This window comes from Passer montanus, unplaced genomic scaffold (genome assembly GCF_014805655.1).
Source record: "Passer montanus isolate IOZ18808 unplaced genomic scaffold, ASM1480565v1 scaffold7, whole genome shotgun sequence".
Lineage (NCBI taxonomy): Eukaryota > Metazoa > Chordata > Aves > Passeriformes > Passeridae > Passer > Passer montanus.
The window spans coordinates 5,451,011-5,477,628 of NW_024372147.1; the positions used below are offsets into that span (position 1 = coordinate 5,451,011).

General features: G+C 37.8%; 1 protein-coding gene across 1 annotated transcript in view; it reads left to right on the plus strand.

Annotated features, from left to right (window-relative positions):
• Positions 1-10,262, plus strand: part of LOC120511925 (guanine nucleotide-binding protein G(q) subunit alpha) — a 121,045-nt gene extending 110,783 nt beyond the window's left edge. Inside the window, exon 7 of the mRNA XM_039729584.1 lies at positions 1,949-10,262. Within this exon, the coding sequence (XP_039585518.1) occupies positions 1,949-2,139 (191 nt within the window). The 3' untranslated portion in view covers positions 2,140-10,262. The remainder of the gene's footprint in view (positions 1-1,948) is intronic.
• The last annotated feature ends 16,356 nt before the right edge of the window (positions 10,263-26,618 follow it).

The following is a 26,618-nucleotide window of genomic DNA, read 5'->3' on the forward strand; positions in this document are numbered from 1 at the left end:
AACTGTCTCACAGGTTGGGAGAGGGAGAGAGGGCAAACATAAAAAGAGGCTGTAGTTGGGAGGAAAAGAAGAGAAAAATATTGATGTAACACTTGTTACATAGCTCTTCATGGTATCATATATAGAGCCAGTCGTTGAAAACTGCTGATTAGGGAGAGCAGTGGGCAAGAAAGCTGCTAACTCATGTCATAGTTTTTTCCTAGTTTTCTTAGACCAGAACCACTTTGCCATCTAAATTTGACATTAACTTGTTCAGTTTTTTTGAGTTACTGAGGTCATAAACATACTTCTCTGTGCTTGAGGTCAGATAAAAGTTTAAATAACATAAGAGTACAGGTGTGCAAATTTGGGTATATCTGTGAATAGGCCATAGATCTTGAGAAAACGCTGTGTGTAGCTACTGTGAAACTGTTTAACAAAAATTTAGGAAACTGTAAAAAACTAAGTGATTTATTTTGATGAAATCATTGTCTTCAGAAGCCCAAGAAATGTCTTCATAAATACTCACATGTATATGTGCTATTGTGAGAGTTAATATTGCTGCTCTTTATCTATAATAGAGTCTGGTGACCAAGCTAAAGGGTAGAGCCAGTTGTGTTTTAGGAGCTGTAGAAGTGTTGGACAGTCCTCTGTCCTGCCTCAGAGAGCTTATTATCTGTTTACATCCCTAAATTTCAGAAAATGTGTCATCTATGTGTGTATGTGCATATTTGTACATCTGTTCATATGCATAACACCCATTTACTGCCAAAGCTTACTCCTCCTCCACATACATTTGCAGCGCACTAGAAAGTATATGCTTTCTCTTCCATACATTCCTTCCTAAATTTTAGTTACATGAATTGGAAGTGTTACAAATTTTAAGCTTGAAGTATTAAAAATCGGGTCTGTTACCCAGTTGGTGAAATGTGTGGACATGTGCTGGGCACCAAACTATTGATTTTATGATTACTGAAGGACAGAGCTACAAATAACAGCTAGATGCTGGTGTTTGTATTGCTGTGTAACAACGGGACTAATGAAGAGAATAGGAGGACGCAGCAGCACAGAAAATGTGTTTTCTATAGAAACACACATTTCAGAAACACGAGAGCAAGGGAACAATGACTTTTGGTGGCAGCACTAGAATAATGGAACAGGATTCACCAGCATGTGGCTTATGTTCTTGCTTCTGCACTGCCCTTTTCACTGTGGACATGAATGAATCCTCACTGTTCTAGGCTGGAAGTATTTACCTTCTGCGATCTTTTAAGCTGAAAATGTAGTTTGGTTAGATTGACTCTGTCCTTCTGAGAGTTACAACTTTAATTTAGATCTGATAGGATCATTAGCATACATAATTTAGATACCAACTAAAATACTAGATACTTTAATTGTTTAGAACATGAGCCTTTTACAGGCAACAGTTTCAGCTGGAGACCAGCTGTGTATTTTATTATCACTTAAAGTAAATTAACTTCTATTGATGACAGTGTCAGACCCAGTTCAAGATATGATTTCTCTATGCTTTCCACTAAAATCCATACAGAACTAGTAAACTTGCACTGCTAAAATAACTGAAGTATAATTTAAATACAGTAGGTTTAAACTGAACATTCACCATTTCTACTAACTTTTTAAAAATTTAATTATATAGCTAATATTTTTTTATTTTCATTCTATACATTTATAAATCACCTGTTTTAAAACAGGTGATTTACCTTGGTGAAGAAAGAAGGTAGTCAGCAGTGAAAGAGCAGCTCTGACTTGGTGAACATCTGAAATTTCTTTCCATCTTTATTTTTAATAGTTCCTACCACAAGGAATGCAGCCAGTATATGATATTATTGATTAGTAAAAGGTTCCCCATCTTTTTTTAGGTGGGGATCACAGACTAAGCCTTCCTTATTTTCTTTTAAAGAAGTGGAAATACAAAGTTGACTTCAAGAAAACTGAATTTCTCTTACAGGTCCACAGCGGGATGCACAGGCAGCACGAGAGTTCATCCTGAAGATGTTCGTAGACCTGAATCCAGACAGTGACAAAATTATCTACTCTCACTTCACATGTGCTACAGACACAGAGAACATCCGCTTCGTCTTTGCTGCTGTCAAGGACACAATCCTACAGTTAAACCTGAAGGAGTACAACCTGGTCTAACTGTACTTGGGGCGTCCTCCAAAACCAACTTTCCATGATTGAAGATATACAAGAGGGACTGTATTATAATCTGTGAAAACAATTTGCATAATACTAATTTATTGCTGGCCTGGACTCTGTGAATGTCCACAGAGTTTGTAGTTAATATTATGATTTTATTTAAAGTATATGGAGGAAAAAACAAAAGATGCTGAAGTACATTCACAGCACATTTCCTCATTTTTTTAGGCAAAACCATGTGACTCAATGTGTTTCAAATTCTCAGTCGTACATTTACAAAGGATAGCAGTTTTTTGCTACTGAAGCAAAATCAAGCTGGTTTCCTCTTTACCTAACCCTTTCTCTTCCCCTCCTTTTCTCCCCCCCTTATCTTCTAAAAGGTACAATGGCCTTTTTTTCACCCCCCATTTGCATTCCTGGGTGAAATATTTTCTGTTGAATGATTTGGTCAGGAAAACACTATCATCACAGTGTTAAGTCATCAGTCATTCTAATTTTACAGTATGTACTTTGAAGGATCAAAAAGTATTGATGCTGTGATTTTTAAATTCTTTACATGGGTGTCTTTATTCTGTCTTCACTTCTGAGACTAGAATACTAGGATTGCAAAACAGAATTACAGTTGTCTAAGGATACTAAATGTAACCATAGTTCTACAGTTAAGAAAGGTGCACAGAAGACAGTAATGAAGTAATTAAGACACAATCTGGGATGTACATGGAATATGTTAGAGCCTCTTTTTAATTGCCATGTGCCATTTTTTTCTCTCTTCTTTTATTCACAAATGCCAAATAGAAAAGTCAGAGACACTACATTTTCCCCAGTGGCTGCAGCCTGAAACAGTGTTTTTCTCAGTTGTGTGGGGTGTTTTTTCCTTAAGTTAGAGCTTTTTTAAGTGTTCGTTTTCCACAGTAGGAAAATTATTTTTATTGTACAAAATCCTTGTTGCCAAATCTGGCTTTTTATAAAACCAATGCTTGAAACATAAAATACTGATTGAAATGCCAAAGGGGGATGGGTTGGGAACTGACCTGATTGAACCAACTGCCAAATGATTAACACACACATTTTCAGCTCATGTGTTCCCTTTTTTAGAAAGTGTACCATTTTTTAATTCCAAAACCAACATGTAAGTGAATATTCTCTAAGGTGTACTATACACCCACATGTATTCTAGTAATTTAAAGACAATTTAGATCTCTCATTTTGTAAGTTATGCCATAAGATTGTTTTCTGTAATAATGTCAAGGCACCTTCAGTTGTATTACAAGAAGTTATTGGTGAGAGATCACGTTCAGGAACCTTTTTTGATAAGGTTGATTGTTAATTGATTCACAGGCATTTGATAGGCTTTCATGCAAAATAGCTTCTCTCAGTGTTCTTTAGAAGATATTTATAAATGTAAATGAAGCAGTGAGAAAATCATTCTTGAAATTTAAACGTGCAATTTTTAACAACAAAAGTGCAGCACACATTGATGAGCCTTTATTCTGCAGCTTAGGTTGAAAGGTTTTTTGACCAGGTGCATGAAAACTCTGCATAGAGTTCAGACGTGTAATTGGATTGATTATCTATGATGCCAACTGGCACTAGAGTGCACTTAACACAAAAATGGCTGCCACATAGCAGCAGATGGGAGGTGGAAAAAAGAATGGCTTATTAGTTGATTACCAAAGTTAACAATAAATACTAATGAGATATTTTTCGTCCTTAATCCTCCCAAATTCAAAAGAACGATAATAAGAACAGTTGCTATTTTTTGCTCCCTCTTAAAACACCTTGTAATTTAAAACTGGTTGTAGGTATAGTGCAATTATGAATGCTATAATCATTGTACATACATATATATAATATATATATATGGCAGCATCCATATTGGCTTTGTAATCATTAATTTTTGGCAAATTGAATGTGCTGTATTGATATGTATCTATGTAATTGTATTCTATGTCTTATAGCTAATTCACATTTTAAATAATGTTATTTTATTTACTTTTTTAAGAGAGAAGAATGTAAATTTTGTCAGTTTATTTCTGACTAGGGATTTGTTGTTGTTTTTATTTACAAAACAAAATACTATAGTACAGAGCGGTACTAGCATTGTGCTCTATAAAATCATTTGCACATTCCTGAGTAGAAGTAAATTGGGACACCAAGACAGAGATGATTCACATTCAAAACAATGCTCAAATCTTGTCAGGGCTTTATACAGCTGTAGAGAACAATCCTATTACAAGAACTTATGTTATTATATCTCATATTGGAACATAAACTCTAAATGGAAATTCAATTTTTTTTTTGACTGATTCGCATTAGATTTTCACTTTTGTGGTAGTTTTATTGGAAAAGTAAATTCAGAGGTATTTCGAACTGGTGTACCCTAAGTACTAATGCATATATGCTGTTGCCCTAAAAATACCATGATAAAATGCAAAACATCAGATCAATCTTTCAGAAACTTTGGAAACCTTAGATATAAAAACAACAACCAAAAAGTCACTATTGTTAACGATTTTAAGGAGTTAAAGTGTTTTATTTAATGAATCTAAAGCAGGTAGATGTAGATTATAAACAGTGACACTGACATTCTGAATAGGGGATCAGAGCAGTGACTCTTTCTTACATACAGCTTAACAAAATTGGTCCTGATCATGCTATGAATGCAAGAGAGCTTCTGTTTTCACAGTTCCACTGTTGATAATATCCCTTTTTTAACCTGGGAACACATTGCCCGCACTGGATTCAGTGCTATAAATGGAACTGTAGCCAAAAAAAGGAAGGAAAAAAAAAAATAAAAAAAAGGGGGGGAAAATTAAAAAAAAATTAAAAAAAAAGACAAACACAACCAAACAAAAAACCTAGACAGTGGTGTCTAACAAAAGTTTGGGGTTTAAAATTTGGTTTTGGTCTTTTTTCCTTATGGGATATTGGATGGGGGAGAAGGAAATGTTGTTCCAAGTTTTGTATAAAAACAAAACAAAAGTTTACTCATGCTTTATAGTTATATTGTGGTTGCAAAAGTTTTCAAGAGTGTGTGCCACTGGGCTATTTTCTGGTAATTTTTAGGTAAGTTGAACCTGTGGCAATGTTTAGATCGTTTGAGCATGTGTTCTGGGAATAAAAAAACATTCGGCATGCCAAGGCAAGCTTTACATGAATCACCTAACACAGCATTGCAGTATAACAGTTTACAAAACATTTTCTTTTTAAATAACACAGCTGTTCCCACTTGTAGTATATTCAGTTGTGGTGGTGGTGGTGGTGTTGCTGTTGTTTTAATTGGTGGTTTCTACTATGCCTTATAGTGCTTAAGTTCAGAAGTTTGTGCCTCTAACATAAAGCTGAAGGCAAAAACATCAAGACAGAAACCCTTTTAACTTTGCCAAAATGATGTGTTTTCTTTGAATGTTATAAATGGGGGAGGAGGGAAGGAAAATGTCTTGGGAACCTGTGTATTCTAAATGTTCACTAGCACAAGAAAGCTGTAATACGTGTTTTACAGAAACCTGGAACTTGCCTTTTTCACAAACTGTCGCTGTCCTTACAGATGTAGGATGACGCAGCTATAAGGGCAGTTTACTTTTTATAATTCAGTCTCTTTTGATTGTTAAGGTGTATGGACTGTACTTTTTAATCATACTGCCACATGATTGTGAATCACTTTTCAAAGTTTGAAAATGGAGAAGAGACTTTTAATGCTGGATAACAGTCAGAATTGACTGCATGATTTGCAAAAACTCTATATGGGGGAAAAGGGCTGCATATAGATATTGCTAGACTCCCAGCCTTGAGTTGTAAGGTGCAGAAGACTTTCAGATTACTTAACCTCATGACCCTTTCCTTGTTAAACATTCTTCACAAAAGAATGAAATATTAGGAGAAAACAAATACATGTTAACCCACATGAAAAAATAAAATTTAGACATTTAATTTATTACATGTGCTGCTATTCTTGGAGCTCTGTGCATAGTTGTCCTGCAGACTATTACATTAGTGAACTAATGAAGTGTTCACAGCATATTAACAAGGCCTACACATGACCTACCTCTAGTTACGAGATTAGTAGAGTAGCTATGTTTTGGAGAGACTGAATAAGTAATTTAGAAAATTTAAATGTTCTGGTATTTAATTAACCACAGTTTTTAGAAATTGACACTTTTACAAATATGGTCCATCTTTTGACATAAACCATAAATTCTAGAATTTAATAGACATCAAACAACTAAAGCCTTTCCAGCTTGTTTGTTTAGTAGAAGTCTTGCAAAAAATAGCTTTAGTTTGAGAAGTGGAGCTACTGGTATTTCCTCTTGCCTTTTGGTTATCTGTAGCATTTTGAGTTCTATCAGTCAAACAAGAAATTTTTTCTATCTAGTCAATACATTGGGGTCCTAATTTAGATTATGAAAAGTTTTACTGTAGGTTTATCTTGAGCTTTTTCACAGTAGTCATACTGCAGGTAAGAAAGGAAGAGAGATTTTGAAAACCGTGTCAAAAGATACATCAAGTTTAATGTAAATAATTTGAAGTTTTTTTGCTCTCACAATACAGTTTAAGCTGATTTCCTTGTTTGCCGTGCTGCAGGAAATCCTTATTTGACCAGTTCTTAATATTTTTTCTTTTAAGGAAGGAGTGTCAGATGTATTTTTAAACTTGAGTATTTAAAAATTGCTGTTCTTAAAGTGTCACTTAAATGCATGTATTGTGTGTTGCTTGAGGGACAGGTTTTTTTGAAAAACTAATATTGTACAGTTTCTGCCACTCAAAAATGTTGTTGGTTAAAAATACATTATTTTTTGCCATATCTTCATACTATAGTATCTTCATTCCTTGGAATTTAGTTTTTCCAGAATATTTCAACTTACTGTTCTCTCAAAATGCTTCTTATTATGGTAAATGCTGGAGAGATGTATTACTCCAAAATTTCTAATTATACATGCTCCATCATCATTGTCTAAATATTACAATTTCCAGAGTATCTTTGTTACAGCCAGATGTTCAAAACATTTAGGGTTTGTTACAGTGGAGAAGGTAATTCGACAGTATTATAAAAGGTTTGGAGTTTTTTTGGCTTGTGTACAATGGAAACTCAGAAGCATGGGAGAAAATAAATAAAACCTATATCTCAGGAAAACAAAACTCAGACTTTGCAGACAGGAAAATTTCTTAAGGAGTTTTGGATGATTGCAGTACTACTTCAAGAGTAGTGTGTTTCTTAGATCTTTTTGTACACCTGTCTCATGATAGAAGTAACAGAAAGAGGCTATGTGCTACTTTTCAGGAGTTTGACTCATACCTGGTCAACAATCAGTGCGTCTTAGATCATCATTACTGAAGAAATAGTATTTCAGGCAAGTTGAAAAAATCAGTTGGTTCTCTATTAAGTGAACAAAACAGTTGAGATAAGAATCCTGGAATGCAAACCATTTGCCTAAGCAAAGACAAGAGTGAATGGTTCCTCATTTTTCTTTCCAGTTGCAGAATGTATGGGAGAAGGATCAATCACTAGGGAAGGATTTATTTTATGTTTGTGTCTCAGTGAAGATAATGTCAACTACAGTGTCATTGTGACCTTTAGATACGTGAAACAGATGTAGAAACTGTATCTGCGTGATAAATTGTGCATACTTGTGATTAAAATCTTACATCAGACGCTATGATCATCTCACCCAATTACCAAGCACTTTGTAGGATACTGTCCCAAAAATCTAGGAGTTGCAGAATATTTAAAAACTGCCACAAAATACACAATTGCCATATCCTCAAGAGCACATCTGGTATCAGTATCTGATACAAAGGCACCAGACCCCCCTCTCACAGCTCATTACTTTTAAAAGGACCTACTCCCCAAGACCTCCTATGATCCTGGTTTTCATCCATTCAGAGCTTTCTCTCTCCCTTATGTTAGCCCTGCTGCTTTGTCAATGAACTGGGTGGAAAAAAGAACCCTTATTTTTGTACTTCTTGCTTGGCTGCTTTATTAGTCTGATTTTCAGGGGTTTCGACCAATGGTTCAAAGAAGCTGACCATGTGGAAGGGGTAGAATTGTGTGGCCCAAGGCTTAGAAATGAGGAAAAAAGGGAGTAAGACTTTCCTCCCTGAAAACCTCATCCTAGTGCTGTAGTTTCTAAACCCTTCATTTTATGCAATATTAGCTATTCTGGCTTGGAAGTGTTGCACTTTTCATTTTTAAAGGCCTTGATTGCATACTTATTCTTTGGGGGGAAAAAAAAAAGGGAATTACAGGACAGGAAAATGCTTTCTTGCTCCCCTTTAAGAATCACAAGTTTCTCTGTACATGGACTAAATGCAACTATAGTCAGACTGATGACTGATGTAAAAAAAAAAATCAAACTTAGTGTTAAGAATGGAAAAATGCAGAAAATTGTACTTTTATTCATACCACCAAAAAAACCTCTAAAACAAAGCAAAAAAATAACAAAAAAAAACCCAAAACCAAAACAAACAAACCAAAACTTATGTTCCAGTAAGCTCTAAAAAGAAAATGTTTTCTATCTTATTTAAAATGCTGTGTTGCTGGGCTTGGCATTCAAGGTTCACTGTGTCTTGTCCAAGGCACTTCTTTCTCCATTCACACTTATTTAATATCACACTCATTAATTGCTTCCTATTAATTGCTTCCACACTCATTAATTGCCATCTAAAGAAAATACAGTATTGCTTTATGTATGTGCACTCTGGAATACTTTTGGATCCTTGTGAATTAAATGTAAATTGGTCTGGTAAAATTCAACAACTGGTGTGTAGTACAGCTGAAGAGGAATGCACTTTCTGCTTAATCTTCTTCCTCTTGCCATTTTGTTTTGATTATTTTTTGGTATCTTTCCTTTATCCTGTTTGCCACAAAGAGAAGGGTTCTTGACATACCAGATTCAATTCTGGTAGTCATTGCAGAGTTGATCATACTGGCTGCAAACTGTGAATAAGACCAGCTTCAGAAGGTTCTTGTAACCAGGGGCAGATACAATTAGCCTCTTGGACATGGATTTCAGAAAACTGTTAACACTATAGTTGGAATACAATCACTTGAATGATGTAGTAGGCAAACATGGGCCAAATTTTGCCATTTTAGTATATCATTTTCCATTGTCAGTAGAGAGCTATTTGCTAAGATGTTGCTGAAAATTTGCCTTTTTTCCTGCAGTCCTGTATGAGGTGCTTAATGCAATGATCAGGCTGGCACTCAACTGAAGAGATGAATTAATTTGACAATAAGTTCAAATGTATTCTTGCAGAGACTATTGCATAAGATTACTTTATATAATGCTAACAACAACAACAACAACAAAAAAGATACTTGCATGCAGTAAATACTTAAGATATTGCACTTTTATACATTTATTATAAAGAGGAATCACTCCCTAAAAATAAAATTCCATTTATCTCACAATGAAGTATCTGGAGTCTCTTAACAATTGTCAGTTACTTGTGCACACAAGTGTGGTTATTGTATACTAGAGGTTTATTAATCTGTTTCACATGCTGCAGAATACTTGGTTTATTTCAAATGCTGATTTTGGAAAGGCCAAATTAAGTTTTTATTAGTATCTTGGTGACTACTTTTCTCAGCATGTTTTTAGGAGAACCCTCACAGTTACTGATAAGACCTGATTTATTTTAGGTCAAGAAATTAACTGATTTACTATTACTATCAAAGTTTTTTCTTCAAGTGCTTTAGAACTTCACTGTTTCTTCTCACTTTGCTGAAGTCAAGCAACCTGAGTGTAATTGAGAGGCAAAAGGCTAGATATAGACATAGTCATATTTGATACTTCCCTTGCATAATAATTTTTTAATGTATAAATCAATTACATACTATAATTTAGCAATGGAGCTATTTGTCTTGAATTGCAACAGGCTGTGGTGGTACTAAGAAGAAATCAGTTGTTCTTATATACATAATCATATTATTCAGATTCTTTACAAGATGTCAGAAGTATTCAAATAATGTTATGACTAATATATGTAAAAAACAGTTTAACTGATTTTCAGTATTATTTAATGGTCTAGAATATGTTGGAATCTCTTGTAAGAAGTTATAGAACTGGTGCTACAAGTGGAAGATTTTTGTGGTTATGGATTAAATAATTCTCTTTGGATACATAGTCACACTTGTACATGCTGATTTTATTTCTGCTAATATGAAACAAAAGTAACTCACTGTAGATAACAAACAATAATCCCCAATTAAAAACCAGAGGAGCAAAACATTACGTAGCTTAGAAGGTAAATACAGGGCTTAACCTAGATGATAGTGTACAATGTAAATAAGCACAACAAATTTCCTATAAGCAGAGAAAAGTTAATGGAAACTGAGAAATTATTTGTGAGTCGTTTAATTGACTGTTCACTTGTTCAAGGTTAATAGAAAAAAAACAATCTGGGTTTGAGATACTTTATTAGCATCTCTGTAGGAGACTTCTCTAAACATTTTACAGTTCAAAGCAATGTAGGCTAAAAGCTTTTTCTCCCTTACTCTGATGTTCAAGAGTTGAGAAATACACACACTGACAATACATACATTGCAGGACACTTAAAGGGATACCTCCAAATTGCAGCAGAGGAGGGTAGCGCAATGCTGCAAGGCATGGAAGACAAACCTTATGTCCCCAGTCATGCTGATGAGAATGATTTTGTCAGTTCACCTGCAAAATATGCATAATTTAATTATTTTGTTTGTCTTCTCAGTAGAAAATATTATGCCTTCAGTGTCCTACCTTCAGTCTTTTTAATTTTAACTAAAGAGTTGTTAATTAACAACTCTTCAGTTTTTCTAATGGAAATAGGGAAAATGGTTGTCTTACCCTAGGCTACAAAAACAGCTTAACACTTTTCCTCAACTCTCAGTCATTTAATGCTTGATTTGCTGTCTTGGAGAGCCACAAGTATGATCTTTATTTAGCCTTCTGTTGCATAGCAGGCAAAAAGACAGGTCCTAACCATAAGAAATTATTGAAAGGGCAGACAAATTTAGCTGCTGCAGATTCATTTTCTGCAATCTATTCATACTGGCTTAGTTTTCAGTAATTCTGTGACCAGCACAGTTTAGGAGAAGATAGTTTCCCTTGTCTGCCTGGAGGTCTTTTGAATAAAACTTCGATTCCACTCACATCTATGGAAAAGAAACCTACTTCTCAGAAGAGGCTTCTTTTACAGTAGATTATCTGAAATTTCCAAACATTAACTTGGTAGCTGAAGGTCTGTATGTGACAGAGGTTGAAGCATTAAAAGAAAGTGTGTATTTCCATGACTTGGGCATTATTTAAAATGATTGTGGGTACATGGAAATTGCTATTCAGTGCACAGTGATCACCTTGGCCTTGCTGTGTCACCTGTGAACCCAGGGCCCTAAAGAATGGAAGTTGTAACTGAAAGTCATGGTGTCAGATGTTCCTGTGTTCAAAGCAAGAGTAGGTGTGCTGCTCTTTTGTGGAACAAAATTTCTCTACAATAGAAATACCTGTTTTCTTCCTTCTCCCTATCATTTTTAACATAAAAAACAACCAAACAACAACAACAACAACAAACCACCACACCCAACCACAAAAACCAACCCCAGCAAACAAACAAAACGTCCTGAAGGAGCTGGGAAGGCTTATGACAACCTACAAGCACATTCCAGACAACGATTTACAGCCATGTTGTCTGAGCCTCGGAGTGCCCAGGTTTACAAATATTGACTGCTGGCTGTTGATGTTGAGCCTGTAACTACATCAAGCCTGTAACATCAGGCAGGATTCGATATATGGTATGAAATATGTAGGTACTGTTCTGTAAGAAGGTGCCTTTCTCAAGTGGCAAGAGAAGTAGGGAGGAAGAAGGCATTAACCATGTACTGAGATCTATGGTGAGAACAGGCAAGACACTGGAATGTGAAGCATCCACAGACCAAAGTTACTGGTGCAGGAGGAGACTTTCTTATTGTGGAAAACTATTATGCTTAGGCCAAAAATACACTGGGAAAACAGCAGTGTGGCATACGTCATACTACTTAATAAATGTTCCTTTGAAAATAAAAATTGTAAAGTCTGAGGCATTTTACCAAGACTTCAAGGCTGTCATTAAATAAAACACAAGTTGAGAATATATCTGTGCATATAGTATCTAGCAGTAAATTCAGGAGCTGTGACATTTGGAAAATGGCATATATAAATAATGACATGAAGCATTCAACAGTAAGCCAATGGCAGGCCGCACAATTTTACTTCTTTTATCAGAGACAGGTACAAATGCTTTTAAGTACATTTTTCTATTTGTACATGCACATTTCTATTGGCATAGCAAAGCAAGTATATCCAGAGAATTTGTAATGTCTGAGAGTGCCACAGTCTTACAGATAATGCTTTCCTATGTAAAGAATTTTCAAAAAGTTATTGTAAACCATTATCATTTCATAGTTGTTAATGAAAACTACAAGTTGTATTTTGTTTGATTTTTTTTGTGTGTTAAATTAAACAAGTTTATTTTAATGGTGTTTTCTACAAGAGCCTGACTTTCTTGATATTTTACATCAAAGTACAAATGTGGTTTTGCTACTGCTGAAGAGGATTAGGTTCCACAGACTACAGTGATAATGGAGAAATCACGCCTGCTGTGGTCAAGAGACCAGAAGTACCTTGTGAGAACCAGGCACCGCTCCTGGTTCTGCCTCCTTGCCCTCTCCCCCGCGGAACGGGAAGCAAGAGAAAGTGGGCCAGCAGCTTCCTGGCTGGGGCCCGTGCCAGGCTGAGGAGGAAAGCCCGAGCTGCCCGTGCGGTGCTGCCCGCGGGGAGCGCGGCTGCCCGGAGACACCGGGAGGGGATCCGCGCGGCATCGGAGCCGGGCTCCTCACCCCGACCGCCCTCTTAACCCGCCCTGCTCCACTGCCGCTCGCACGGCACCACCATCCTCCATCTCCAGCTGAGCCACGCGGGACCTCCACAGCTCCTCGCTGTCTCTGCGCTTCCCTGCTGGGCGTCGTGCAGCATCACCAGCAATTCCCACCCAGCCTGTCCCCCGCCCCCGCAGGCACACAGCCCGCTGCTCTGCAAAGCGGCTCCCGTCTCTGCGCTGCCGTCGCCATCCGTCCGCTGCCGTCTCCAGTGAAACATCCACGGCGTCCGTCTGGCTGCAAGTACTGCCCTGTGACACAAGGCGATAGCAGGGCTTGGCCGAGCTGTTGGAGGTGCTGGGATCATCCTCTCACTGTCGGCATCCTCTCATCAGTCCAAGGGTGTCCTTTATTTCCCCGGATGGGAATTGACCCTCTCCTTGCAATAAGCTGGGGTAATTTAGTCATGTTTGTGCAGTAGACAATACCAACCACCTGTCCATGTACCTGGGTATGTATGTGTACACGCTTGTGTGTGTGTGTATACATGTATGTATCTCTTCAGGAAGTTCATACAATTTAGAATCAGGATCATTTAGGTTGGAAAAACACTTAAGATCACCAAGTCTGACCAGTGAGTCCAGCTGCCATGTCGACCACTAACCCATGTCTCCCTAACTGCCAGATCCACTCAGCTTTTAAATTTCTCCAGGGATGGTGACTCAGCCACTTCATGGGGCAGACTGTTCCAGTGCCTGACAACCCTTACAGTGAAGAAGTTCTCCTAATACTCAATCTTAACCTCCCATGGCACAGCTTGAGATAATTTCCTCTTGTCCTGTTGCTTATTACGTGGGAGACTGACCCCACCTCACTACAGCCTTCTGTCAGGCAGCTGCAGAGAGCCAAAAGGTCCCCCTGAGCCTCCTCTTCAGACTGAAAAATCCCAATATCTGGTTTTATTACTGGCAATAAAGGAGAGTTCCTGGAAGTAATTTATGTGCCTGACACTTTGCAAATGCCAGTTTACAATAGCTTGGGAAAATTTTAAGTGATGTATGGAATAAAAAGCACAGAGTTCTGCGAAGACCACAAGTTTAAAGACAATTACTAGATTAATAATGAAGATTCAGTAATAAGATAGATACTGCTGTGTGTTCATTTTTACTCAGTAGCAAAGGGAAGTGAAAGGCAGTACAACACAGAAAAAAAAAATCTAGTCATAAATCATGAGAATTCAAGGGTAGGGAGTACAAGAACAGTTAAAGGGAAATTTAAATACCAAAGGATGAGGTAGCACTAAAAAGACGGATACTTTTAAGTACATTAAAATAATATTAGCAATGTCATAGGTCCTACTTGGTTTTACCCAAAGGATAAAACATAAATATTAAGAAATTAGGAAGCAGGTGTACCAGATGCCTATGTCTGGTGTATGTCTGAAGGGAAGCTAGCAAGGTGCTGTCAAGTGAGTATGATTTAATACTTTCTAATCCATTTGTCACTAAGGATAATTGTGAAAAATATTAAGTAGAAATTAAAACAGGCCCACATAGCCTGCAGACAAAAATTCCAAAAAGTTATTGTTTCATTCATTGTAAAATTTTAATAAATCGGGAACTCCAAGAGAAACACCAGAAGAGTGGAACCATGGTGCTGTTGACTACAATGAGATGTAGTTTAACTAATTAAACACTGCCAACATTGAGCATAAGTAAACATCCTAATAAATTTTCAAAAATGTTTGCTTGAACGTTTACTGAGTGCTTTATGATAAACTGAACATTAGTGATTATACTCAAGCTTCCTGTTCCAGCTCTGCCATGTTTGTGATGCCATCCTGTGGAATTGTTCTGCTGCCTTTTGTGTGCAGTCAGTGGAGTGCAGGGAGTAAAACCAGCCCATCCAAACAGACTTTTGTGGGAGGTAATGCAGTTATTTTTAGTGAAGTTTAGACTACTAAAAAGAAAATATAAAAGTGCAAAACTTCATTATATTTGCCAGCAGAAAAAACACGTATTATTCCCCAGACAATATTTAATCCAATATGTTTCTGAGGTCCTCTGAACCTGCCATTACAATATATTTTTACTAGCATTATAAAATACTTAAAACTCAGAGAATACTGCTGCTAGGGCATCACTCAAACAGGAGATGGTGAGTTTAAGCTCTCTGCAGATACAAAACCATTTGTGTAACATTATTCTTAATTAGTGGTTTTAAAAATAAAAGTATTAAATTCTTTCCTCATACCTCAGGATTGCAGACGTATAATTATTGTGCAATAAGTTTCTTTATTCCCCAACATCATAAATCTTTACAAAACAAAACATTAGTAAATATTAACATCAGCATGCACATGTGGATTTACTTGGGAAAATCCTACCTGACCAAATATTTAGGATTTCTGGGAGATCCTGGACTTATTCTCTCACAAGAATTACAATATGAAAAATGCTTCGTCATTTGGTCATCCATAATGTCTTTTTTAGTTCTCTCAGGAGATAAGGTACACAGCAGTTTTATTTCGCTCTCATAATTTCTTGTTTGTTTGCAGCATTTGGATAGTGGATAACTTCACATTGCCATATGAGATTAACCTACCATGAATTAGATCAGCAAAATCTGGCCATGATACGTCTCAGACATCTGGTAGAAAGAAGCCTAAACTGGTGCTGGTTGTTTTCAAAGTATTCCTACTGGAAAGACAAGTTTTGTCTTTTGAGAATTAGACTGGTTTGTGATTTTTATACAATTCATTATTCACATTCTAAGTGCTATTTTAATTCATATCCTTTAACCCAGGCATTTCTGTTGAAGGATAAGAGTATGTTAAATAATATGTACTTGGAAGGTGGTTGAATCTGGAATATTTTTCACTGCACCAGTATTTGGGGTCATTGAACCTGTCAAACTAGTTTGGGCCAGTAAGAAAGTTTCTCTGAATCTATTCCTTTTAAGGAGTGCAGCTACTGTGAGTTACTGAGCAATGACATGCACAAAGTACACAAAGTGCGAAAAAAAATAAAAAAGTCAGCTGAAGTAAAACTTTAGCAAAGTGTAAAATAGCAAAACAATAGAATAGCAAAACAAATAGGAATTAAACCATCACCCTAAAGAGAAAGCCACACAGGGTATTAAAGCAAAATTAAGTTATTCTCCCAGTTTTGGAATATGCATAACAATTGAGGTCTGTTTCTGTCTGAAAGTCTGTGTCCTACATAACTCTTTGTTTCTAAGAAAAGTGGATAGAAGGCACTGCCAAATAGAAATCTGTATCCATTTTTCACAGGTTAACATTACCATGCTCCAGGAAGGCTCAGAAAAAATAAGAGATTTCTCATTTTTCAGTACTTCTTGAGTGAATGACAGCAGGATTTCTTATTTTCTACCACTATCCTCGCTCACAGTAGATATGAAAATATACATAGGCAGAAATAGTTAGAAAAGTGTATCAGTAATTTAGGAGTAAAATGAAATTATTATTGGTATCAAGTGTTCTGCCTTTAAGTACCCTCTCCATATCAACAGTACCCAGAAAGCTGCTGTGAGCCATCAAAAAATCCCCAAAGAAACATTTAAAAATAGAAAAACTGGTTACTTCCCCATTGAACCTACATTAATACATTTTTGCTCATGTTCTTCTAAAACATCATCTTCCCCAATTCTATACTCATTAACTTTTCTAATCAACCAATTACTTCCACATAAAGCACATCATAAAATACAAGCCTATGAAGCATATAAACATTTCCTTCTGCTTCCTACCTCTACTCAAAATATCACTTCTCTTCCTTGTAGTTGCCACAGAGCACTACTTCATGGTCTTTTTGTTTGGTACCCTCCTGATTTAAAGATGTTCAGCTTCAAGGAATCATAGCAATCATGAAAACCTGATAAGCAGAAGAGAGCAGTAAATCATTGTGTGTACCTCTGCTCTTGAGTAACAATATGCAAGCAGAAGAAGGGGGGAACTACCTGTAGCTGTTTTATGATTTTGTTACAAGATATTCACTAAAAATCGCTTCTGACCATTCTCCATGAGGCCAAACGTAACTACCAATCAGCTTAACAAAAAGGGGTAATTTGCAACTTTTCCCAACTGCGTGCAAGCACAGCTTTTGAGCTAGTTTTCAGCAATACAGGCATGTGAGACAGTGAGATGTTAGAGTTATAAGGATTTTTACATCATACCAGATTTTTTAAAATTTCGAACCCACTCCTATAAAACCATATTTTTTTTCTTTTTAGCTGAGGGTAGAATTTTCATTTCTGATGGTTCAATAAAATTTTATACTGCAATTAGTTCTCAAGAAAAACTGTACTGACACCAATCATTTACATACTCCTTTGTTTTAGGCAGCTTTATCAAGATTGTTGTGAGTTCATACGTCTGAATGTCTGAGAGTGGGCATGACCCACTCTGGTGGATCAACCAGAGGAGTTAAAAGCAAATGAGCTTGATGCTTATATCTGGTCTAAAAAATATGACTGGCTGACAGATATTTTGGGGGGCTGTATTTCTCTTCAGCTGCACTGTGCTGGTTTTGGCTAGATAGGGTCAATTCTCTTCACAATGGCTGGTATGGGGCTGTGTTTTGGATTTGTGCTGAACACAACATTGATAATACAGAGATGATTTTGTTATTGCTGAGCAGGTCTTACCCACAGCCAAGGCCTTTTTTGCTTTTCATGCTGCCACACAGGGGAGGAGACATGTCAGGGACAGGTGGCCCAAAATGACCAAAGGGATATTCCAGACCACTTGACATGCTCAATGCATAAAGTGGGGGGAAGAAGGAGGAATGGAAGGGCATTTGGAATGATGGCATTTGTTTTCCCAACTCACCATTATATGTGATGGGGCCCTGCTCTCCTGGAGATGGCTGAACACCTTCCTGCCTGCCCATGGGAAGCAGTGAATTAATTCCTTGTTTTGCTTTGCTTGTGTGCACTGCTTTCACTTTCTCTGTCAAACTGCCTTCATCTCAACCTGTGAATTTTCTAACTTTCACCCTCCCAATTCTCTCTCAGTCCCACTGGTGGGAGAGTGAGTGAGTGGCTGCGTGGGGCTTGGCCATGTCATGCATCAAGAGAGATGTAGCACAATTTTGACTTAAAAAACCCCACAGGAGAAAACCTCAACAGCCTTATAGTCTGCACAATTTTATTACTCAGCTACAGAATAACCAAACTGTAAACAGTGCAAGATTATTGAAGAAAGTAGTAAGTAAGCTGGAAAAAAAGACAATTAGCGATTTGAAGAAAGCTTAAGCATATCACATAAATATTTGTTCCAACAATAAATTAACCAGAGGATTACCTACATTGTACTGACTTGATCTTAGATGAAGAAACATATGAACCAGAGTGTGATATGCTGGGAAATATTGCCTAAAAGTGTTAGAAAAGTGTGTGGATATGACATTTGGGGATTGGTTTTAGTGGTGAGCATGGAAGTGCTGAGTTAAATGGTTAGACTCAGTTCCATTAGAGGTATTTTCCACCAGTTTCTGTTTACAGTTCTATGAGTCTATGAAAGTTCTTCATCCTGTTAAAAGGTGCTATGAATAAAGCTGATAAAGGTAAGACATATAGAGAAAAAATAAATTTAGACCTTGATTTCTTTCCTTGGAGAGCCAACTGTAATGTGGGAACAGAGATATGATGTAAATTTTCAAAGTCATTAGCATAGTGGGAACTGTACTGCTGTGTACATCTTTCTGTTTTTCCAACAAAAAACCTAATTCTGACACTTATCTCAAACTGTATGTACAGGTCATCAAATGCTATTAAACAGGGCAAATATTTACTTGCAGTAGCAATGAGTAATACCATTCAGAGAATAGCCACATTTTTACGAAACTCCATGATCAGCACACTCAGACATCCTGGCATCTTTAAAACCTGCCATATCCTTATGTCAGGAAAATGTTCTAAAAACTTACTATGAATAAAAACTATAAAAATATTTCACTTTTAAATTTCAAAACCACTGTTATATAATTACTTACTCCTGCATATTTGTAAAGTTGGAGACAGTTGTGTTCCATTGGCCTAGAAATACTAAGCTTAGCTTTTAAAAAATGTTTTATATTCAGGATATAAACATCTATGGGGAAAAATCACCTTATGCTTGTTCAAATATTTGTTCATATTTCTATTTTCTAATGGTTTCACCTATCCCTGTTGCACAAATCAAAAGCTTGTTCCTTGTTATTAAAAGTGTTCAAAACTCTGGAAGTTCAAAAGTATCATTAGAAGGTTTGTTTTCTTTAGAATAAACCAGTAGAGAAAAACATGACAGGGGAAGACAAAGTAAAGTAACAATCTCTAAGGAAACTTTGAACGCATGCATGGATGAAAGAAAACCTGAGGGGGGAAAAACCCTATAACAGTTTAATTTTTAATGCATACAGTGTAATTACAAACCTGAGTATCTAGCTTCTACGCAATAAATGTTTCCATCACAAAAAAGACCCAAAACAAAAGAAAAAAAAAAAAAAGAGAAAAATAATAAAAGGCTTTCTGCACCTGAAATAACCTTGAAAAGAGATTTTTAAATTATGTTTTTATTTTACTGAATTTCACTACATTTAGAAGGTCATAAAGACTATTATCCACTGTTTGCAAACCTGTAAATAAGTCTCAAACTCTGGAACATGGAGTATGACATACTGCTACATTAGCAAGTATGTCCTTAAACAGCTATGGAATTGATTATAGCCTGAGAACAGACAGGGCTGAACCTGAAAGAAATTACTGAAGGCACAGAATCTTTAGCCTGACGGAGTTCCCACCTCAGCCACCCTCAGCACAGAGGTGTATTTCCAACTCAACCACAAGTCATCATGTACTGTGGCTACAGTAGTTAAGCACCTTGCTTGCAGCTCCATGTCCTCAAAGGAGACAATAATAATTGTTCTAAATCAGTGATTTCTGTATTAAGGAACATTAACCATGCCTTTTGTAATGCTGCTGCTAATTGCAGGACACCTGAGGGGCCCCTGTCACTGCACTGCAATGCCCTGAATTGATGCTTTGCCACAGCTGCAGGTGAGACCTGGGTGTGAGCGAAATTCCCAGACTGTATGCCTTAAAAACCACAAAACGGTAAGCTCAGTGCTACATTCAACTATTTCAGTAAGGAATGAAATACAGGTAAGTCCAAAAAAGCCCTCCAGCATGAAAACTGGCCGGCAGCGATGGCAGGCACATCCCCCGCCTTTCACAGCTTGCAGACAGCCTGGGGACCCAGAGCCCTGCTGCGACAGTATCCTCCCATCCCTCCTCCCCTTCCCCCTCCCTTCCCTGGTCCCTGGGAGATTTTCCTTCGAGAGGAACCAGAGGCCAGCCCGAAGCGCCAGGGCGCTCTGAGGACGCCGTGGTGTCAGGGATGGCTGTGCTGAGGCCCAGCAGTCGCTGTTTGTAGGCCCGGCGGCGCCCTGCGGAGCATCCCTGCTTCACTCCCACATCCTGCTTCAACCACAGGACTTTTCCCACCAGCTCTGTCTCACTGCTGTTCATCTCAGCGAGATGTCGGTGAGGCCTCCAGGGCAGATGAAGCTGATACCTTTAAGCCTTTCTAGCCACTGCTATAAAGCTCTACACAGACTCAAACACATCCAGTAGAATTCCTGCTGCTCTGGAACAGGGCGTGGGTGGAAACAAAGCCCATAGCAGTGGCTGAAAGAAAACCAGATACTTGGAACTGCCTGATACAAAATCCTGAACTAGGGAGAAGCAGCCTCAGTCAGGAAAGCTTTGTTTTTCTGTAGCAGCTGCTTGTGCCCCCAAAGCTTGATGCAAAAGGTCTCAGGAGTCAAAGCTCGCAGTTTGGAGCTGCTTCTCTGCTATAAGGAGCAGCAGAGAGGTCTGTGAGCACAGTGAGCTGAGAGAACACTGTGCTAGTGCTCACACTCCTTGGCTACAGACTGCCTTCAACTCTGATGCCCATGAGTCTCAAGGCTTGGCATCATGAATGATGCACCTCACCAAATAACCTACCAGGCTTCCAACAGACAGTTGTCAGGAAGACTGAACAAAACTGTAGATCAGAAACTAAGTTTAAACAGGCTTCTCTCAGTGCTGGATTACAAAACTTTTTAAAGGCAAAACTGATTTGAAAAAAAGAAAACCTGATTTGAAAAAAAGAAAATACTGATCCACCTTCGGTGTCATGTATCTGTTTTGCAATTGCTTTTGCCTGTTAACCATATAGAAATATGTCTGACTGCTCTAACCATCTATGCTGATGTCTGTTGGATTGTGTTGTGAATATTTATAAGAAATAAGAATTGTCTCTTAAAACATTGCACTAGTTTTTAGTTTGTGTTGCTGATGTCTTGAAATATTGTGAAGTAAGTTTTACTCCAATTTGCTTTTCTTCAGTACAATGCTCTACATGTATGCAATTTAAATATTATAGCATTTACTGTTTTCTTTTTCTCTCCTATTTACTTTTAAGGTATCACATTGCTGTACAGTGTTGCTCTGCTTTAACTGAAAACACTGCAGATAGTTTTCTACATTAATTTGATATTTTTACCAGGAAAAAAGGTGAGCATGAGAACAGTTCAGTTGGTTTTGAAAAATATAGGACTAACAAAAAAGCACCACTAAGCTAATATATATGTATATGTGTGTGTGTGTGTGTGTGTATATACACACACACACACACACACACACACATATATATATATATATATATATATATATATATTCTGTTTCTATTTTTTCTTACTGAAATAATTGTAAAACACACTTTCTCCAGCTACATGCAGCAGTGTATGTTGTGCTCAATTGGAGAAATTGTTTTGTTGGCTGTTTGAACAGAAAGCAGAATATACAAATAATACTTGCAGTTTCAGGCCAAGCTTCATTTTGTCGCCTTTTAACAAGAAATAATAGAATGTCAGTGTGATTTTAGTAAAAGACATAGGAAAGCAAATGGAAAAGACAGAATCTAGTAGGCAAGTCCTAAGGAGCTGTTTCATCTAGAAGCTGTAGGTAGCTTCATAAGAGATGAGATAAAAATTTTAACTGGGAATGGTGTCCTTAGGTAGCTGCTGTCTTCCTGTGTACAGCTTGTTTAAATCACTGAGTCATGGTGGGGTGAGCCCTGGGATGAGCAGCCTGGAGAGTCTTGGTTTTGGAGTCTGGATTTCGCCAACCCTTGAGTTATTTAGATGAAAATATGTTTCATAGTGTATTGGTTCTGGCTGAGCTGGAGCTAATTTTCCCACATCAGCCCTCACGGTGCTTTGCACTTGTGTCTGGAAAGGTGTTGATAACACAGCAGTGTTTTGGTGCTGCTGAGCAGCGCTGGCACAGCATCAGCCATGTCTCTGCATCAGCCCCATCCGCAGGCTGGGGTGGTCCTGGGAGGGGACACAGCTAGGCCAGCCGACCCAAACTGACCAAAGGGAGCTCCATGCCATGTGATGTCACTCACATATAAAACTAAGGGAAGGAGGAGGAAGGGGGACACTTTATTTACAATGTTTGCCTTCTGGAGAAGCCTCTGTATGTGCTGGAGCCCTGCTCCCCAGGAGGCGCCAGACATCACTCACTGATGGAAAGTAAGGAATAAATTTTTTCCCCTTTGCTTGTAATCACACAACTTTCACTTTTGTTTCAGCAAAATGCCTTATCTCAACCTACAAGTCGTTTTCCATCTGATTTTCCCTCCCCTGCCCAGCTGAGAAGGGGAAGTGATAGGTCAGCTTGGTAAGCACCGGGCAGCCAACCAAGGTCAACCCACCACACATAACTGTTGGGGGAAAGATTTTGACTATCTTAATACTTAGATCTGATGCAGAAATTAGGGTGAAACCCTGTATCCCAATTTGCCGTGATGTAAAATGAGAATTAGTTTGTTTTGGGTGTGAACCTCTCCATTACAATGTTTGGGACCAAATTTAAATTTTAAACAACTGTAATACTATAACTTGAAAGGGCCAGACGAAGTTTGACTACTCTCTGGGTTCATACACTGGTTCTTCTTGCATTCTATTCAGCTTTTCCTTCTTTAGAAAGTTTTATTTGTTTGTAGTAGTGCAAAGCCATCAGAGAAAACCTTAGAGAAAGGAAGAATATTAGTGTTTACTATTAATATTCATTAGAATTTAGAAGACTGAGAAGCTGCTGATTCAGGAGAACAAGAAGGAGGATGAGATCAATCTTAAGAATAAGCAGTTAAGATTAATATGTGGGCGTTAGGGGGTATTTATGGGTGTTTTCTGAAAGGTCCCAAATTTTTTTTCTGGCAATCCTTAATCCTACTGGTAGACTCCAAACTGTTTACCTGCTAGCTTTTCTGATATGAAGTCTGTACTTCAGGTTTTTTTGAGCAGAACTAAATAATACTGCTAAGAAAAAAATTGTTGGAGAATAATAAAAGATCTGTGGTCTGTAGTCCAAATGTCTATGTGAAAATTGGATGGTATGCAATATGGAGCCATAGCAGATGTGCCTTGATCCCACTGAACATCTTAGGAGACTGTTTTCATGCAGTCACCATTCTTTCTCTAGGTAAGATCATGTTTGGTTCATCTCCCAGAGCTGTGCAGGGCTGGTGGTGTTTGGGTTCCTCTCTTGTCCTCTTTTGACCTGAGTAACCTTTTCAAACTCAGTAATATTTTGGCTCAATGGAAGTTTTAGATGAGGTCTCCCTGCCTCTGAAGACAGGGTTTCAGTCAACTTCCAGATTCTCACAGCTGCACTGCTGTGTTATTTTGGGCAGTGTTTTTATCCACCCAGTCACAGACAGAATAAGAGTCATTGAGGTAGGAAGGAACCTCGGGGATTGTATCAGCTATGCCCCTGTTCAAAGAAGGGTCACCTGGAGCAGTCTACTCAGAACTGAGTCTAGTTGGGTTTTGAACATCCTCCTAAGATAAAGACAACCTCTCTGGACAGAATGGTTGTATATTAACACACCTTCATGTTAAATAATATGTTTTTTTCTTATGTTTAATCTCTAATATTCCAGGGTATGTCGATTGCCTCCTGTCCTTTCAGTGGACAAGAGTAGAGTTTGACCCTGTCTTCTTTGCACTCACTATCAGATATTATGCCCACTGATATTATTGATTTGTAAGCAAAAGTAAACAGAACTATGGGAACAGTAAATTATTCTCCCTGTGTTCAGCAGCACAAAATGGTAATATAAGATCCATCTAATGAAGGATAGTCTCAGCAAATATTTAAATTGCTCAGGTCCTCCAGAAGCACATAGACTCCAGCTTCCATGAAAGAAAGCAAGAAAAAAAAAAAGAAAAAAAAATTGTCAAAAAATATTGTCCTGGAAAACTTAGATTTTTAATTGAGTGCTTGCTCTACTAATGTATCTATATCTGTAATATGACACATGAAAATTTTTCTACAGTTTTGACCACGTCTTGATAGATTAGTATTTAGACTAGTCATTTTAATGATCTTTTAATAGAGCTCAAAGTATGCTAATACTGAGTGCTGCTGATCTGCATCTTGAGAGTAACTTGGGGTTTTGTCTTTGTGCCATGCATCACAGAGCTTGTCACAGCTGAGGCAGACACACGACACGACACTGGAGGCTCACGCAGCAGCCAGTTTTGGTTGAGCACGGCTCCCTTTACACAGGGTCAGAAAGCCAGCGCGGTTGGTCCTGACTGGCTGAACTCAGTTGCCACCCAGCTCACTGGCCAGGAGCTGTCTGCATCCCCAATGGCCTCGGCTGGTCAAGTTACATAGTTAGGGTTACCTGTGACTGTGAAGCCTCCAGGCCAGCTCTTAGCCACCACAGGGCTAAAGCAGAGTAAGAGTAAAGAGAAAGTTGCCCTCTCGCAATGAGGTCTCGCACCCTCCATCTCTTCCAGGCAGAACAGACCAAGTGACCTTATCTGCTCCTCACACAGATTCCCTCAAGGCCCTTCACCATCTTCATAGCTCTCTCTTAGACACTTTCTTGTATTGTGACACCCAAAACTATCCCCAGCACTAGAGGTGAGGCTGCCCCAGCTCAGAGCAGAGCAGGGCAATCCCCTCCTTGCCTGGTTGGCGATGCTGTGCCTGATGCTCCCCAGGACAGGGCTGGCCCTCCTGGCTGCCAGGGCACTGCTGACCCATGTTCAACTTGCCATCAACCAGGACCTCCAGGTTCGTTTTTGTGGGGTTTCACTGCAGCCAGTCATTCCCCAGTCTGTCCTCACTGCTCCAACTCCAGTCTTGCCTCTATACAATGCCCTCTGTAGCTATGTAATTTCTCTCTTTCTGTTGTATAAACAATTACTGATGTGATTTTACCAAAATAAATAAAAACAATGTACAAAGTTTAAATTTTAATAATGAAGGATAATTTTGAAATAAGCAAAACTGTCACAAAGTGGAGGAGCATTGCTGTGCTATAACATGCACGTTACTCTGGCCTACCTACCCTCTGCATTTGTTCCAGTCTTCCTGAGAGAATTATTGAGGGAAGTTGTTCCTGAAAAGTTTTTGGCTTTGTTTCTATTTACCAGGAGCTACTATAAGTTTTATGGATATATATGTACACATGCTCATGTACACATGTGTGTCTGCATTGTCTGTGATCTGCCTTTTCTATTTTTTAAATAAAATTATTAAAGAAATACATTTAGCATTGATATTTTCAACAATACCAGACTCTTTGAGGGGTGAGGACAGTAGCTTTTGCTCATTAAGCATGTGAAATGTTTTACAAAGCCTCATACTACATAAGCAAAACCTTAGAGGATTTGACCAGAGGTTGTAACTTTTGGTTCCAATGCTGATTTTTCTCCCATGCTTTCCTTCAAAATGTTTGGAATTACTTAGAACTATGGAATTAAGACTAACTTTGTCCTGCACTTCTATAGTATGAAAGACTGGAATGAGACATGGAACTTGATTAAATTGTTCTTCTCTATAAAATTATGTATTATATTTTGTTTTATTTGTAAGACTCTTATAATTTAAAGGCTTATTTGAAGATATATTGTCATTTCCACCTTTACACTTAGTAGGAAAAATAACATTGAAGTAGCAAGTTACGTAGGTGTCAAAAAAGTCATGCCAGAAGCAGACGTTCAGATACATGCATGGACTTATAAATAATGTTTAAAGTTTTTTTTTCTTCTCTACAGAATTTTTGATGGTTATTATTAAATATGTTTGGAGCCTCTCTGTTAATTTAACTTTGGAAATGGAGAATCTCATATTCTGAATCATATTCCCTGTCATCAGCAGGGAAAAATTCTCCAGAATGTGCTTTTAACATGTGGGATTTTAGAATGCATGAGAGCTGTTTCCCTGGTAACCAGCATGGAAGATGGTTCTGAATCCTACAGAATATGAATGGCGTATCTGAAATAGCTGCTGGGCTTAAGGGGGATGCTTTTTTCAGCTTTTGTTCCCCAACCTCATCTCCCAGGCCAAATTTGTTTCTTTATCCTTCCATGGAAAGATAGTTTTTGGTTGTTGATTAGTAAAAAGTGACAGATAACACTTCAAAACATTGCCTGGCACAGATATTAGGAATGCTTGCTTGTTGGTAAATGAATAGGAAAAAACACATTTTATTTTTGGATTAAATCCCTACTGGAAAATAGTGACTTCTTATGAGTAACAGAGGTTAAATCTACTTTGGTTTTTCCCCAGCTCTTGTCACTGC